The sequence below is a fragment of the Stegastes partitus genome, unplaced genomic scaffold, assembly GCF_000690725.1.
Source record: "Stegastes partitus isolate 25-593 unplaced genomic scaffold, Stegastes_partitus-1.0.2 Scaffold35, whole genome shotgun sequence".
In the NCBI taxonomy this organism is placed as follows: domain Eukaryota; kingdom Metazoa; phylum Chordata; class Actinopteri; family Pomacentridae; genus Stegastes; species Stegastes partitus.
This window is the reverse complement of record NW_007577766.1, coordinates 454231-470843: the sequence shown is the minus strand read 5'-3', so window position 1 is coordinate 470843 and position 16613 is coordinate 454231. Positions and strand designations below refer to the sequence as shown.

Sequence of the window (16613 nt, the reverse complement as noted above, 5' to 3'; positions counted from 1 at the left end):
TGCAGTAGTTCTGCTTGCTGAGAACCTTGATTTTTCAGCAGTATAATCTGTTCCTCTTTAGTCTGGATCTCATCCTTCATGCTCTTTACCTCCTTCTCAGAAGCAGACAGTTGCTGTTGCAGGAGCTCTGTCTGAAGAACACTATCCTGCTGCTGCTTTGTAAGGATCGCCTGCTGAGCCACAACTTGCTCCTCAGCCTTTCTGCAAGATTCAGTCAGACTTTCTTGTTGGCCTTTTAGCATTTTAATCTCTTCCTCCAGACATTCAGACTGTTGAGAGCTGGCATTCTTTAGCAATACAAGCTGCTCATTCTTTTCTTGGATCCCTGCCTTTAGTTTCTGTACCTTCTCTTCAGAGTCTAACATCTGTTGTTGAAGTACCTCGATTTGTTGGACATTCTCTTGTTGGGTTTTAGCCAGTAGGTCTTGTTTAAGTTGAATTTCCTGCTCGGCCTGTTTGAGCACTGAGCTAAGGTCTTCCACTTGGGTTGTTAAGGTCTGGATTGTATTTTGAAGAAATTCTTGTTCATTTGATTTCTCCAGAAGTAATTTGGCAAGTGCTTCTTCTTTGGTTTGAATTTCATTCTTGTGTTTTTTAGTTTCATCTATAAGCAAATCAACTTCCTCTTTGAGACTTTTAATTTGTTGCTCTTTATCACCTAACAGAGAAGTTGTGGCAGATAACTTTGTTTCAAGGTCCTTCACCTTTTCATCAGTCTGATGAAGAAGATCTTCCTTCTCTTTCTTCATTTCCTTTAGTTTTCCAATTTCTTGCTCACAAGCATCAATATGCTGCTGCAGCCTGGTCATCTGCTCTGTTTTCTGTTGCTCAACTTGCTCAAGTTGAAGCTTGAGATCCTGGATCTGTTGCTGAAGAATCGCTCTCTCTTCAGTTAGCTCTTTCTGGAGCTTGTCCAAAATTTCATCCTTGGCTTGAATCACTTCTTCAGTTTGGGACTTTTGCTGCTTCAGGAGCTCTTTATGTTGAGTAATTTCTTGTTGGTACTCAGCTATCTGCTGAGTTTTAGAGTGAATCTCCACCTCAGCCTTTTCCAGGGAGCAACATGTGATCTCCAGCTCATTCTTCAAGCCATTGATTTCAGCCTCCAAAGTTGCTCTCTGGAAATTTAAGACGAAAAGATAGTTAGTTACCATTAAAATTACAAAATGGATTTTGAAATTTGAGAAAATGGACATTTATATTTTGAGTTTTATAAAGCAGTTGTTAGGTTCTACTTTATTATGCTCCTCACCTCCATTACAGGGCCCATATTCTCTCCTACTTCTTCCTTAGAGGCCTTGCTTATTTCATCCTCCAAACAGGAAATCTTTGATTGGAGGATCTGAATTTGTTCTGTCAGGAGCTCCTGAGAATAAAGGAGAGACAGGATATTAAATCCCTTTGTGTGGAACTGAAAATGTTATCAGAACAACAGAAGTACAACAATTTATCTTGATTAACACAAAACTCATCCTGTTCTTTATGAATAAAACATGAAAGCACTTTTCTTTACAAATACTTAATAAATGATTATGTCTCTACATCGTCTTTTTACCTTTTTGCCTTAAACAAATAAAAATAAAAATAAAAATAATATCTGACAATCCAACAACTAAGAGCCCTGGAGCATCACTGCACATTAAGTATTGTTTTCAGTGTAAAGAATTTGTTATCTGTCATTACATAACATAACACAACAATGGCAAATCCTTTAAACAATAATTTAATATTGTTATAAAACACGGAATTGCTAGAACGAATCAAAAACAGTAGATACACAATTCCTTTATGAATTTATCGCATACCTTTTGAGCAGTTGCTTGGTTGAGCTCAGACTGGAGGTGGTCTGTTTTGTTTCTCCACTCCTCCTGAGCAGATGCTTCATTATTTGTCAGTCGACCAACTTCTTCCTCAAAGACGGCCAACTTTGAACATACTGCCCTCATCTGAGAAAATATTCAAAGGAAGGTTTAAAAAAAAAAAACGTGATTGAGTGAAAGTTTTGGTCTCAACGTTAACACATGTGGCTCCTGCCAATGTCGAAGGCTTGCTACTAGTGCTAGAGTCATTTAATTTAGGAAACACAACTGTTACTGATTACTAACCCCCAACTAGCAAGAACTCCCATTTATTTAGATAGCCCAATATCAGAAAATTGCTTTACAGTATGGACAGCATGCAATACTCTCCGTCTATAGACTCTTAATTCAAAAAAGGAAAAAAAAAGTACACAAAAACCTTTGTGGACAGAAACTAGAATGTTGAAACTAGAAAGAAACACATGAGTGATCTCACAAGATGGACAGATATGCAAGAGATGCGTGCAAAGTAAAAAGTAACAGCACATTTACTGCATGGACAATCAAGATGAAAATATTCCAGATTGCAAATATTTGAAGAACACAATCTGGGAGGACATCAAGCAACTTGCTAATGGCATCAATCAAGAAACAAAGCGACTCATTCACAACAAGACTGAATTTACCTTAGAAAAGAGTTTGTACGTGACTTTTTACCTGAGAAGAAAGCATTCCATTTTCGTCTGTAAGCTCATCCACTTTGCGCTCCATAAGCGAGGTAGTACTCTTGAAATCTTTATTTTGCTTTAACATCTCATTAAGACGCATTTGTAACCTGAGATGAAAAAAAAATAAATAAAAAATTAAATTAAAAGTTGCAATCACTTTTAAAACAAACTCTTCAGGCAAGAAATAAAGATTTTCTTGATACTCTTTCTGCATACAAAATCAAAGACTTGGTACACTTTAAATAATGCACGCTGACAACTATATTACAAAAATGTATTAGCCATTAGGATATGGCTATAACCTTGCTAAAAGGTTGAAAACAATGTAACCTATGGGCCACTAGCTCAGTGTGTTCACTTTTTATCTTATGTGTGAGAAAGGACTGTCTGAGAGGAAGTGTCACAGCCTGTAGAAGTAAATATACTACCACAAAAAAAATCAGTCCTACATTGAGGAACTAAACCTGAAGACACATCTTTAATTTACAAAGTGGTTAAGCTCTTGCATGTATTAATGAATGGGACTTAATTGTGCTTTTAAAAACAGTCCTTAAGCATTATCTTAGCTCTGTTCTGGGATACTTACGTGTTGTTCTTGCTTTCAAGCTCACTGAGTTGTTCTCTGGTAACCTGCTCCTGATCACCTTGATCTTCTTTCAGCTTATCAAGGCGGAACTGCAGCTGGTTAATATGAGACTCTGAAAAAAAGACAATTAAAAGGGAGCTTAAGTTTAATTTGAACACAAGATGAAACACTACTACACCAAAACAAACATTAAAAGGCAGATATTACAATTCATAATACCGACATAACATATGTATTTAACTACAGTGTACACTTTCAGCACTACTTTGCCATAACCTTCCAAGTTTGTAAAATTCAGGTTGGAAAAGAAAGAGTGAAAATAAACTTTTGCCAGTCTCTCTTATAAACCTTTTCGTTATCAAAACACAGACATTCAAATGTGTTACCTCTCTGTGCAATGAGCGCGATCTTGCTGGCCAACTCCCTCTCCAAACTGTCTCTGTAGTCTCTATCCTTGATGATCTGTCGTTGCATTTTCCTCATCTGAAACTTGGGTGTGTTCATAATGTCCTCCAGAGGAGATTTACTGTGGGAATAAAAGCAGATGAACAAGATAAAGGAGAATAGTCAAAAACATAACATCCAGTGGACTTACCTACACAGATATAAAAAGGAGTTTGGATTGACATTGCTCATAAAATTTATCTTACGGACATAGGAGGAATATTATTAGGAAATGTTGGATTAAATTAAAGTCTACAGCAATACCTGACAGAGGAAGAAGCAACAGTTTCCATGTCCATAAATGTGATTTTCTTTGTGCGACGGAAGACAGGAGAGTCATCATCCGAAAATAAGGAGACACTTGATACGTTGGAGGTAGAGGTGGTTGCTGACCGGTCAAATATTTCACGAGAGACAGGCAAATCTGAGACACAGTTCAGAGTTTTCAGGTTATATCCAAGTTGAAAAAATTGAGTTATACAGCTGCTTTGTGTGTGTGTGTGTGTGAGACTTACATTTCCTTGCCAAGTAGGCATCAAGTCCATCGCTCAGATAAACACAGCCATCATTCTCCATCACAAAAGAACCAGTAAGGTTTGCTAGTTCTCTCTAACAGAATGCAAATATATACATTAGCACACAATTCCATTGTAGCACAACATAAATCTATAATGAAAGAAGCTGTAGGCACAAAACACAGCAGCAAACTAGAAAATGTCTCACTGCTTAGTTACCTCTACATCGCAATCCAACATGTTCAGAGTGCAGCGGTCATTCATCATGTCATGATATATGAGTAGCAAAAGCACCTGGTGATAAAACAAAAAAATATCAGAATGGGTCTGTGTTTATTTGTCTTTTATTACAGTTATTCAATACTAGTTATGCTGTACCTTTGCGATTTCGCCTGTTGGGTTGAAGCCATCTCTTAAGTTGTCCCAAGATAAAGAAGTGCCTTTGGCTGCATTAAATCTACAATCCCCTAAGAAACAAAATACAGAGATACAAATTGATTCAGAAAGAATAGCAAAATTCAAAAGTTTCTGCTTGTAAGACTTAAAGACTCACTGAACATAAACAGAATAAGCAGTATTGACGGTGCGTTATTAGCTCCCTGACATCAGCACCTGGCATTTTTACAGGTGAAGCAGGGCGTACGTTAGACCACACCCAACAGTAATGCACGGCGTTGTCAAAGATGCTAAAGATCTGAAGTTTAAGTCAGAGAAAACGATATCTATCATCTAGGAATTGACTTGACAAGTAGGACACATGCAGTCCTTCTTAACGCATGAAATTGAAGGAAATAAATCCTCATAGAAGTGTGATACAGCAGTCTAAGATGAAGCTAGACACTTTATACACCCTACAATAAACATCACACATAAAAAACACCATCTCAAGACATTTTAAAAAGAAAAGAAAAACTCACTTTCCAGAAACTCTGCAATGAGTCTGTACCGATCCCCAATGCAATCACTGAGACAGGAGCTGGAGTCCTTTTTTCTGACATGACACAAAGATAAGAAAGATAAGAAAAAAATGTTTAGAAAAGGGAATCAGCATCTTGGTATTTCCTAGGACCCACCCACAGGAGAAGCATGTTTAAAATGTGCTTCACCAGTCACTGCCCTTTCCTTGTTTACACAGACCAAATATTTCAACGCGCTGCTCCTACTTACAGCATGTAAACAAGTTTCAGTAAGATTGTCCCATCTTGCAAATCGTCGATTGTGATTTCTCTCTCGGACAGTTTGATACTGTTGACCTGTAAAACGATAGTTTGAGAACTAGGTTCATACAACCTGAAATCAAATCAGTCTAACATACTGTAATACTTTCATTATATTTTACAACTAGAATCACTATCAACTTACCCAACCGAGAAGAGCCTTAACGGCTACGTTAATCGCCATTTTGGCTCAAAAAAAGAGGTTTTCGACCTAGAAGGAAAGCAGATAAAATAAAAAATAAGCAGCTAGCATTGTCAAGCTAACGGAGGGGCACAGACTAACGTAACTGCGCAACATATTCTCATCCACAACCAACCAAATTCTGTAATTAAACCTAAAGATAATTCTTCTTGTTAATGTACATAGAACATGTCACCTTTGTTTTCGCACGGTTACGTTTACATTGACATTCGCTTACTAACAGTTAATTTACTGTCACGCTAAAGGAGGGTAACTGTATTCTTAAGAGTAAAAAGTAACGGCGATCTAATGTGCCAACGACAATAAAATATTGCTTTCAAGCAGTAACTCACCATACAACCTCGTTCTGCGTAGTATTCTTCGTAGTTTGTCTACCAAAATAGAGGTGCAGCTCTTCTACCAAACTGCATGGAGCTACTGCTACGATATAAACAGTTCCGTCATGAAACGAGACAAAAATTCAAAAAAGGTTGATAAAGATTGAAATAACCAATCCGCTTCCACGTATCGACGCGTCTGAAAACAGCAGAAGCTGATTGGTTTCATGGCCGGAAGTTGCGCTGACGTCGGCCGCTTGCTTTTTGAACAGGCGGGGAGGGGCAACTAAATAAAGTCCCCTATGATTTAAATTGACTTTAATTGATTTTAGTGTCAGTGATCCGATTTAATATTATTGCTGACTGCTGGCGTCGCCTGCCCTGAGTCCATTGTATGAATTTCAGTGTACGCCGGAGTGCAATTCAAAAGTTGGCTGGTGGATTGGATCAACTCTGTTGTCTGTCTGTCCAGCCTACTTTAATCCGAACAACCAATCACCAACCTCGCCTGAATTTAACCACCAATCACAGCAGAGCGTCCCTCCAGATGATACAATCTGAATTTATCCCAGCAAGAAGGAGAGATTTCATACACAGACGCCAACACACACCGCATTGAATTAATTAATTAATTAAAGAGTAATTATGAGTCACCAAATATTCATATTTTATTAAAATCCTGCAGGAAAGCCCGATTTAATCATATTATAGGTAGTCAATGTGTACAACCAAACTACAACTCCCATAATGTACTTGTTTGTTTGCTTAGCAACAGGTTGTTGTCTCTAAGTTAGCTTAATATTCAGCAAAGCCGTCAAGGAGTTTATTTTTATCATTATTATTTACAGCAAATAACCTACCACGACGTTAAATGAAGTGACTGGTGTATGTTCCCCTACATTGTGGGTAAGTACGTTTATGATGATATTGAATGGGTCAGCTAATTTTGATAACTTAGTGTGTAGGCTTGAGTGCATCCCAACCATGTGTAAGTATGACTTATTGCTGCAAAACAGGATATCTGTAAAGTGCGTTTTACCATAATATGCAATGCATGTGTGTAAACTCACTTGTTACTGAAGTTTGATAGTCACTGGTGCAAGTTTTTTTTTTTTAACCATATTATCACCTCACAGGTCAGTGAGTCTGTCACAGGTGTGACTATGGATGGAGCTCCAGTGGACTTGTCCTTCAAAAATATCAGCAGTCTGACAGGTAGTAATCTCTGTCATGTTCTTCCAGGCACTTTAATTTTATCCTCATGGCACTGTTGTTTATTGGCTGTATTATTTCCACAGTGTTACAGCTCTTGGCTGCACATTGCAATTGACTGAGCAATATCCCCAAAATAATGACATGAATATTCAGCAGAAAGACATTTTTAGTGTATCTACAGCATGTGTATAGGGTGTGCATTTTATCATTTCAATAAATAAATGTATAACCACATATTTTTGTGTTTTGAAGTTCATGTTTCTTTAATAAACTGATTAATGTACAACCTTAAAACAAAGTGCACCCTAAAACATTAAACAAAACAAAACAAACTGACAACCCTGTACTTAATGTTCACTGTGTCTATTTTCTTTGTGGTTTTAGATGCGTGGACAGAGGAACCCAGCAGCGGTCTGCGGCCTTTACAGAGAAATTCAGAGATGAAATACCTAAGCTGCTCCCTGCGTCTCAACAACAACATCATCACCGACCTTTATGACCTCCAGAAGACGGTTTGCCACTTCCTGGCTGAGCCATCACATCTGGCCTGGCTGGATCTGTCCTTTAACAAAATCACACATGTAGACCCAGTGAGTTTCCTCTGCCTGGCTCACAGTTGCTCAGCTTTCCTTCTTTCTGACTCTACTGCATTTGAGCAGCTTTTTCATTGAGGGTTGACTCAGTCATAATAGGATGTTTTTGTTTTATAGAGAGATGTGTGTGTGGGGATCAGCTCATATCATTTTCTTTTTTTAAATCACTGCATGGGTGCCTCTTGTTGGTTAAATGTGCGTCACAGCACATCTGCAATTTGTGTACATGTGTTGCAGGTTTTGGGCGAACTACGAGCACTGCGTGTGTTATATCTTCACGGCAACAACATTTTTATAATGTCAGAGGTGGACAGGCTGGGAGTGCTGCCACATCTACACTCTATCACTCTACATGGAAATGCCATAGAAACCAACAAGGCTTACAGGTGGAGTGATCCTTGACCAATTCAAACACACACACACATACACACTGCTGAGCGATGAAATTATACTTTTGCTTTTAAGCTACCGTTTCGTGTTTGAATTATTGAGCAAAGCGCCCACCAGCAGTAACCCACAGTTCGTTGCAGTTCACAGAACCAAATACAGTCAGCACCTCATACTGTCGTATACTTCAGAGGCGTCAAGAGAAGGATTGCTCCAGAGTGCAATCATACTGTGAGTGTGTATGTGAGATGTTTGGCAAGCATTTAGGTGCATAACATTGTAACAGGTGGCTGAATGGAGATCAGGTTCATATTACATATCTTAGTCTGCATAGCAACACTGGTTACAAACACAGATTCCAGTGACTGCTGGCTCATCTGCAGAAAGAGGTGCTGCTGGTTTAATCTATATTCTAATGAACTGTTTAATCCCAAATCAATGCAGCTTTTTAATTAATTTGTAGCATAAACTAAGGCGCAATGACGTATAGACAAGATCTACTTTTTATTTTGTTTGCATATCTAGAGGCCTCTTCAGACCCCTTTGATTGTTGATATACTGTAATTCTTTAAACTCATTTCTGTGTATCAAAGTTGCATATTTAGATTTTTCCCCCCTGTAAAAGAACACATTTGTGCCCGAAAAACTGCTGTTCATTGCTGCTGAAGCACATCTGCTCACCTACTCTAATGATAAGCTGTAATATTGAACGAACTCAACCATACTGGATACATGTGAAGTGGAATCAATTCTGAAAAAGAAGAATAGGGATGTAGGAAGCCCCACCCTGCAAATAAATGGAGTAATCTGTGCAGTTTGAAGATGGAAATGCACAGCCATGGTGCTGACTGTTTTTTTCGCTCATGCTGTGTCTCTATAGAGTTTTTACTGTATGGACATTTTATCAAAGTAAAAACTTGATTTTTATTAGAGGACTTTTTTTCTATATGGATTCCTACAAGAGGTGCATTTTACTATTTATGTCCATCTTTCTCTGTGTAGGAATCGTGTGATTTCTGTTTTGCCTCAGTTAAAGATGATGGACTTCAGTGCTGTGACACGGCAAGAGAGAGTCTTGGCACAGATCTGGCATCACTGCGGCAGAAGCAATAAGGAGACTCTCAAGCAATGAGAGCTCTTCTCCATTGGGGTTTGTTGAAATCATAGTTCAACCTGATTGTCCTGTGCTCAACATGAACTGCTGGAAAACTAATTGTTGAACATGTATGTTTGTTGGTACAGCTCTTGGTGGCCTTGCATCGTTCTTCTTTGTCATTAACTCATCTTGAATGCTACATATATTGATATTACTATATGTGCCCTTGTCTCTCTCCTTGTGACTGAAATGCAGCCCAGTTCTGTGCTCCAGTCAGGCTGGAGCAATCACTTCACTTGGTTTAATAGTGCACCTTATATATGTCAGTCCTGGCAGCTGTGATTTAATGCCAGCAGCTCATCTCTGTGCCTCTCGTTGTCCTTGGGTATTCTTGGGAATTCTGTAAGTCTGCAGTTTTTCCTGTATCTACTAGCAGGTTATTAGTCGTATTTTCGTATTCTTATGACACCTACCAGTGGATATTAGTAGCTTAGAGTTACTGGATTATAGTGAGGAGTTCTCTATAGTGTGAGGAGTCACACAAGGAGCAGGAGTCCTCCTCCTTCCAGTTTGGGCCACAAGTTTATTTCTTTTGTAGTTTACTCAACAAGTCTGTAAACCCTGACTTTAATCATTTCGTTGATGAATTGCATTTTTGCCCCCTTTGCTTGTAAATTATATTATGAAGCAATAAATAACTTAGCTACAGCAAAAAGTGATTTTATGTTGCTGCTCTAAACATGAACAGAGCTGGAGTGTTAGATTTGCATTTGTAGTGAAAATAGTGTTAAATATTGTTCTTAATTTTTTCGGTCCAATGTTTGACAAAAGAAGTCGTCACTGATTTATCCATGCAAAACAATCGTAGGTTTGTGGCCCCTTCCACCCTGCAGGTGGGGAAGCCGCCAAGTATTATCATGACAAATGGACACTGTTGCATCAGATTTCTTCTAACTGAAGTTTAGAATTGTTAAAACAGGTTCAATAAAATCAGTTTGACCAAATCATTGTTGAAAGGCTGTTATTTGCACCAAACTTTTGATTAGGCAGAAGTAAGAATGTTAATTTTGTACTAGTTTTTCAAATCTCACTCTGGCCTGGTGATTGGACAAGATTTTTTTCCAACTGTGTCACATCCATCAAGCTCACGGTTGAGTATTTTGACCTCACAGTTATGGAGCTGTTACTGAATGAATTTGGAGAAAAATGACCTTGAGCTCAAGGGGTTCATTATTTGTTATACAGTTATAAAGAGGCAAACATCACTGATCAGCCCTATATCTGGTATGGGTGTGGGTTACACAAATGCTTTCAATTATCTAGTCATAACAAAGCTGCCGAAAAGTTATTACTGTTATCTCTGTAACATTAGTTAACCAACTATTGCTCAGCTATGAGCATGTGGAAGTTATTTAATAAAACGTGAGTGCTTTGTTGAAAGTCTTTAATGAATTAATTAAACCAAAAAAAGAAAAAAAAAAGTCTTAAAACTTTTTGGTACTAGCCTAAGATATTACAAACATATTTCAGGTAGTATTACACATTTGAGTAACAAACAAAACAGAAAAAAATGCCAAGAACCCATTGCAAAAAGCTCAAATCAGTTGCGTGGTTTAAATAATCACAGCCTTGCAGATAATCCCTTTAGAGACTCCGGAGCGGCTCACCATGCTCCCTGCTCACGCATACAGTCTTGCGCTCTCCTCCGAAGAGCAAATATACACTTAAAAACACAAATAAATAATCACAAAAAGGTCTCGGATCGTTTTATCTGCTGTGGTACATAGAGTGTTAACGCTCCCCCACACTGCTACAATGGTTAGTTTCTGATTAATATGAACAACTCAATCATATTACAATCTGCAGCGAAAAGCTTCATTTAAAAGCTAATAAACGCAGGCCTTAAAAGTGTTCTTGTGTTTCCAAAAAAAAAACAAAAAAAAAAAACAAAACCTCTTTACCACAACATCTTAGCCAATCCTGACCAATGAGCTCTCTACAAAAAGAGGAACTTCATACAATCCATCATCTGTTTTTATAGTCAACCAGAAAATTCTGTACAAAGGCATGAATACACAACATCTGTCCCTGCACCCCCCCAAACCCCATCTCTGAACGCCTCCACTGCTAGCAAATGTGTGAACTTTTGGAATATGATTTAAAGAGTCTGCCCACTAATTCCTTAGTGCTAGAAAACTGTAGAGGACACACCACTGTCTGTAAACTCGAGAACTTGTGTCCCAAGAAAGCTCCGTCATGTCCTGCTCCCAGCAACATCAGTAGGCCCACCCAGCGCCCCCCCCCCCTGTTTGTGTTTGCATCCTCACCCACCAGAGAATAACAGTCACGGACAAGTGACTCTTGATTCGGTGTCAACTGGAGTATCATATTACACAAGGGATGTTAAAATTACCAATCCAACCTGTTTTACTAATCAGTTTTTAAACATTATTAGTGAAATCTCAATGAAATGTACTCCAGCCAGGTTGGTACTGTGGTTTATGGTGGTTTCTCGGAGCAGAGCGACACCAGATTATCAGCAAACATCAGAACTACAGTATTACAGCCATCAAAAATATAATGACATCTTTATATTCACTCCATATACACCCTTTTTGGCTAGTTTTTGCTGTTTAAGAAAAAAGACTGAGGAACATGTATATGAAGTGCAAACATTTACTCATGTTGCAAGTTTTTTTCTTTTTATCTTGGTGAATGGCTAAACTGTACATCGACTACACCTGACACTATGGTGCTGTGATGAATTCAATTAATCCATGCCCTATAGATTACTCATTTCTTTTGTTCCAGTGGCGATTATATCAAATACACAAATGCCTTTGGCCATAAATCTGCAGCTCCCTCCCAGGTGATTCCACTATTTATACCTCAATGCCTTCAAAAATCAGATAGGGATTCTAACAAAAGCAACATATTGAAACAGCCCCGAAAACCGTTTATAAAACTTAGAGAGATCATCGATTGAATGATTGATGAATGATATGTTGTCCACAGCGTGTTCTGACAAAGCCTGTAATCCATGCATTACGTACAGAGGAGGCCTTGTTCTTGTAAGTAAGAGATCATATCCACCAACAGTAAACCATCTTCTGTTGCCCATAGACGATTTGTCACCGGCCCATAATTAATTACACTAAAAGGACAGTCATAGGGTGAAATCCTACATTGTCTCTGTCTTTGTAGCAGTTAGAGGCATAGCTAAGAAGCACAAGGACCAAAATGCTTTAATAAACGGTGGGCTGGAGTTTGAGGATGCAGGAGTGACACAGAGAGAGTGGGATGGGAGGAACAATGTGCAGGCCAGAGTCGCCGAATCAGGGAATGGCAAACTGGACCACCAGGTCTTCTTTAGCATCCACTTTGATCTGAGAGATTGCACTGTAAGCGTAAGCTGCTATCTTGCCCACCTGCAAAGAAAGAAGAAGAGTTTGATAAAATGTTCAAGAGAAGTCAAATAAACAAGTTTACTGAGTCTGGTCAGCTGCGCATGAATAGGAAGTCAGAAAATATTGATACGCTGTGCAACATTATGTTGTCTGATACTGAACTGATTTTTATTTTGTAGCTTACATGCATTGTTCAGATTGCACAGGAAGTGGTACTGTTACAATAGATGTTAAAGGGACTGAGGAGAATGCAAACACAGATCTAACCATTCTGAATGCAAAAAATAGAAAAAAATAATGTATCCTAAAAATGTATTTTTAAAAATGGTAATATACTGCCATGCTTAAAGCACAGCAATATATTTAAGTGTAACCCTTGTATCACAATGCATGTCGTATCACCAATTCTTGCCAATACACAGCCCTCATGTATAACCAAAATAATACCTTTAAATTAAGTGGGCAACATGAAAGCATTAGGTATCTTTAAGATCCATTTTAAGTCCAACACTCAAAGACCACACAGCCCCACATGTTGCACACTGTTTCCAAGAGTCGATCTAATGTGCTACAGTATGATTACCTGCTGAACGTCCGAGTATGGCACCAGGTCACTCGCAAGCACTTGGTGGGGCTGGCTGGTGAGGGACGGGAGAGCGAGGGCTTTCTTCTGGGGCAGGCTGGTGCTCAATACAGCCAACTTTGTACTAGAACAACAACAACAAAACAACAACAAAACAACAGAAGCTTACTGGGGCTGTTGCAGTGTCATCAGCTGCACTGCAGTTCAGAGGTAAAGCAAACTTTGTCTCGCACATATAGTCTCGTCTCTTGAAATAGATTGCTGTGTTTTGAGAACCAACAGTTTAATCTGCATCTGTATTTCAGTCTAAAACTAAAATGCTCTGTTTGGTAGAAACAATCCAAGTGCCATTAGATGTCACTGGATCAGAGGATTAGGTTTAAGGTAAAAGGCCAACACTGTTGCAATTTTTTGGTTAAATCACTTCTCCCATGGCCTCCTTAAATCGTTGGGTTGGTGTTGAAATCTGTTGTTTACATACCTCTGTATGTACAACTGGCTCACCTTTCAATACAGCATTTGGGTCATCTGAACTCTTTAGTTCAAATTACTTCCACAAATCATACATTAGTGACATATAGCCAGAAAATACAACAGACTGAAGCGCCACAAGTTGCACATACTGCAAAACTTTAAACTTTACATTTTGTACACGAGAAGGGTATCATTATATGGCTCAAACATCACATGGATCTTTACAGCTACCTGTCACTCTGCTGGTCAACAACTCTTAGAACTGGATAAGGTAAAGACAGACTTTTCCATCTCATTTTAAAAGCTATTTTATGGGAAAGACCCAGGTAATTCCCAAACAAAACTAAAAATGTCATTCCTCTGTAGCGAATCACTGCTTCCACACACCTGTATTGCCGAGCTTTGTCCATGTATTCATGCTGCTCCATCATGACTGAGTCTGCTGCTGAGACATCAATGATGTTCCTGTAAGAGAGGACATAATGACATGTTTTTTTTCTCACAATACCTATAATTGTACTGTCAGGTAATACATGCCGACTCTGCGGTTGCATGTAGGAAGTGTCTTACTGTGCTGTCTTCGTCAGGATGGATGTAAGAAGGGCTTGTTCATCTGTCCGAGCTGAGGGGACACTGGTAGTGATCCAGTCCGTCCCATTTGGGGGTTTGCTGACAGGGTTTGGGTGGGGGATCAGCGGCTTACTCTCGTCAGGGTCCTAAGACAGGTTGATCAGAATATAAGTGAATGATAAGGAAGCTTTCAGCCCATGTCATTGTGACAATTATGGTACAGTTGAGCAGCAATTAAATACAAAAGAAACAAGGGCCAAAAAAAAAGGCCTTATCTACTACTTTCTATTCAGTAAGAACCTAATCATAATAAAACATGGTAATTGAGACTATGAGATGAAATAAAGTATTAATTAATTAAATGACTAAATGAAAAATAAATGCTGTGACAAAAGCTTGAGGAGTAAGTTCAATAATCATAGCAATGGTTTTTTTTCAACAACACTCATGTCAATACACAATCCTAGCAATTATTCCTTTACAATTACGGTGAAAGTTAGTTTCCGAGAAACATAGTACACTTCCAACAATTAGATGAATATTCAGTTAGCTATCAACTATTAAATTAATTGCCAGCTACTGTGATAAGTAATTTATGTGCTTTAGTAACTTCTTAAAATATATATAAATATATTTAAAAATCTATTATCTTCTGATTTAAACTCCTTAAATTTGAGTATTTACTCCTCAGTGACAGTGAAATTAATATTTTTGGGTGGTGGTCAAAACAAGACATTTAAAGACACCATCTTGAACTTTGGGAAATATAGATGGACCCGTTTCACCATTTTCAAACACTAGACCAAGCAAACAGTTTATTAATCAAGTACATGATCAACAAATGTATCAAAAACTAAAATAATGAGCAGTTGCAGCCCTATAGCAGACAGACAGTGAAAGAACTGCCTTTGACTTTAATGCTACCAAGATAAGACAAACTGCATACGAGGGCAGATACTCTGCAAGAAGGAAGAACTGACTTGTTTCCCGAAACTAAAAATAGCTGGGAATCTTCAGGATCATATGACATTAAAAAAAACAAACATCAAGATGGTATGCAGAACATCAATCACTTTTGTTTTAGGTAGACCTGTTGTTCAGGTCATATTTGAGCATTTAGTCATGTAGAAGTAACTAATTCACTGCTTTCTAGATCTCTTTAAAGCTATTTTGTTCGAGGAAAGACTGTAACTAAGCCCTAAATTACAAAGCCATACGGTGTTTAAAGTTGCTTAACAAATACGGTTCTTCAAACTAGTTTTTTTTTTTGCCGTCAAATCTGTAAAGCCATTCGAATCTGTCATGTTTTCATTTGTGTCAACTTCACAGGCTGCCTGGGGTCAGGCCTGTCTGGGAGGCTTTGAGTAGCAAGCTAATGCTGCTATTAGGTGTCACTGCATAAACTGTTAAAAACCGACAGCTTGGTCACGTATTAAGCTTTTACTCTGAGGGTTTTTTTTGCAAGAAACACCCTCATACAAATAAAAATACTAGTAGGCGATTCCGTTGTCCATAAAACATGTAGTGTTTTAGGGTTTTAGCCAGCTAGCAGCTAACTAACCTGACTCGGGGTCTCGTTCTCGCTGCTGTAACAGCAACCCATGGCAGCGTCCGAGGGGTCAAACTACACAACCCCAGCGTCCCTGCTGTCCGTCACAAACCAGCCGCGTCCTCCTTCTTCTACAAACATAAAACTTCGCTCCTGTGCGGTTTTATTTGAGCCTCATCTAAAGGTAGGAAGCCACTGTCTCGCAGTAGCCTCTCGGACGAGTTATCACATGACAGCAGCTCTGGTGCAACAACACAGCGACCACTTCCGCTTTTACGGAAGCAGCGCTGCCCCTCGTCACGTGACGGGGGAACGTTCAAACGTGAGCTGAATACTAAAAACATGTAAACATATAGGAGTTTTTTTTACAGCCAAATTTCTGTATTTCAAATGAGCATTGATTCATGTATATGTTTCTTTAATGATTTAATTTTCTGGCATTCCAAACTGTCCAACATGAGCGAAACAAATTCATGTATTCTCTCTTCCTATAATGTAGATGAAACACGACAGTATTACATGTTGCTTCACGGCATGAAACAGTGTCAAGATGATTACAAGACGATTACACGATGCTTGAATAGATCCAACAGATGATCAGCCTCTTTTTTTCTGTGTTTAGACCTGGAACCTTTGTGGACACCTGAGCTGTCAGGTGTATAGAAGAATACAGAATACCTTTATAATTTACGATGTTTTTTAATATTTGCGACTATCACTCTCAGTTTAAAGAAACATGTATCATTTTTGATCTTGTGTGATGCTGCAGGTATTTAATAAAGTCAAAGGAAAGAATCAGACACACATCAGCTGTGGCCAGCAGACAAGACTGCAGGAGGTATGTTAATGTTTCTGCAAAATCCATAATTTTATTCGGTGACATACTGAAAAACATTACTGTAAGAATCAGATATGAATCCAACACTTTGCT

The 16613-nt window shown here is 38.6% G+C and overlaps 3 protein-coding genes across 4 annotated transcripts in view; 1 reads left to right on the top strand and 2 right to left on the bottom strand.

The window, feature by feature from the left end:
* Window positions 1-5914, bottom strand: part of LOC103371970 (nuclear mitotic apparatus protein 1) — a 15736-nt gene extending 9822 nt beyond the window's left edge. For both annotated transcript variants that reach the window (XM_008301477.1, XM_008301485.1), the window contains exons 1-14: window positions 5824-5914; window positions 5435-5500; window positions 5240-5325; window positions 4990-5063; window positions 4451-4539; window positions 4292-4366; window positions 4073-4166; window positions 3822-3981; window positions 3500-3639; window positions 3114-3225; window positions 2517-2634; window positions 1806-1946; window positions 1253-1366; window positions 100-1118 (exon numbers count right to left, since the gene is read on the bottom strand). In XM_008301477.1, the coding sequence (XP_008299699.1) occupies window positions 100-1118; window positions 1253-1366; window positions 1806-1946; window positions 2517-2634; window positions 3114-3225; window positions 3500-3639; window positions 3822-3981; window positions 4073-4166; window positions 4292-4366; window positions 4451-4539; window positions 4990-5063; window positions 5240-5325; window positions 5435-5473 (2261 nt within the window). In that variant the 5' untranslated portion in view covers window positions 5474-5500; window positions 5824-5914. The remainder of the gene's footprint in view (window positions 1-99; window positions 1119-1252; window positions 1367-1805; window positions 1947-2516; window positions 2635-3113; window positions 3226-3499; window positions 3640-3821; window positions 3982-4072; window positions 4167-4291; window positions 4367-4450; window positions 4540-4989; window positions 5064-5239; window positions 5326-5434; window positions 5501-5823) is intronic.
* A 1057-nt stretch (window positions 5915-6971) lies between these two features.
* Window positions 6972-9135, top strand: lrrc51 (leucine rich repeat containing 51). Its single transcript, XM_008301710.1, has 4 exons — window positions 6972-7023; window positions 7408-7613; window positions 7854-8002; window positions 9006-9135. Exons 1-4 carry the CDS (start codon window positions 6972-6974, stop codon window positions 9133-9135), a joined length of 537 nt encoding a protein of 178 aa, XP_008299932.1.
* Window positions 9136-10526: 1391 nt separating this feature from the next.
* lamtor1 (late endosomal/lysosomal adaptor, MAPK and MTOR activator 1) lies at window positions 10527-15933 on the bottom strand. Its single transcript, XM_008301466.1, has 5 exons — window positions 15695-15933; window positions 14134-14279; window positions 13951-14028; window positions 13090-13213; window positions 10527-12527 (listed from the first exon to the last, which is right to left on the bottom strand). The coding sequence occupies exons 1-5, from the start codon at window positions 15734-15736 to the stop codon at window positions 12435-12437; spliced, it is 483 nt and encodes a 160-aa protein (XP_008299688.1). The 5' UTR covers window positions 15737-15933; the 3' UTR covers window positions 10527-12434.
* Between the last annotated feature and the right edge of the window lie 680 nt (window positions 15934-16613).

Excerpts from the sequence above, each read along its gene's own strand:
- lrrc51 (XM_008301710.1), top strand. The coding sequence starts at position 6,972 with ATGGATGGAGCTCCAGTGGACTTGTCCTTCAAAAATATCAGCAGTCTG. Across the intron at positions 7,024-7,407 it reads AAATATCAGCAGTCTGACAG|ATGCGTGGACAGAGGAACCC; the intron begins GTAGTAATCTCT and ends TTGTGGTTTTAG. Across the intron at positions 7,614-7,853 it reads AAATCACACATGTAGACCCA|GTTTTGGGCGAACTACGAGC; the intron begins GTGAGTTTCCTC and ends CATGTGTTGCAG.
- lamtor1 (XM_008301466.1), bottom strand. The coding sequence starts at position 15,736 with ATGGGTTGCTGTTACAGCAGCGAGAACGAGACCCCGAGTCAG. Across the intron at positions 14,029-14,133 it reads ATCCTGACGAAGACAGCACA|GAACATCATTGATGTCTCAG; the intron begins GTAAGACACTTC and ends CCTCTCTTACAG. Across the intron at positions 12,528-13,089 it reads CATACTCGGACGTTCAGCAG|GTGGGCAAGATAGCAGCTTA; the intron begins GTAATCATACTG and ends CTTTCTTTGCAG.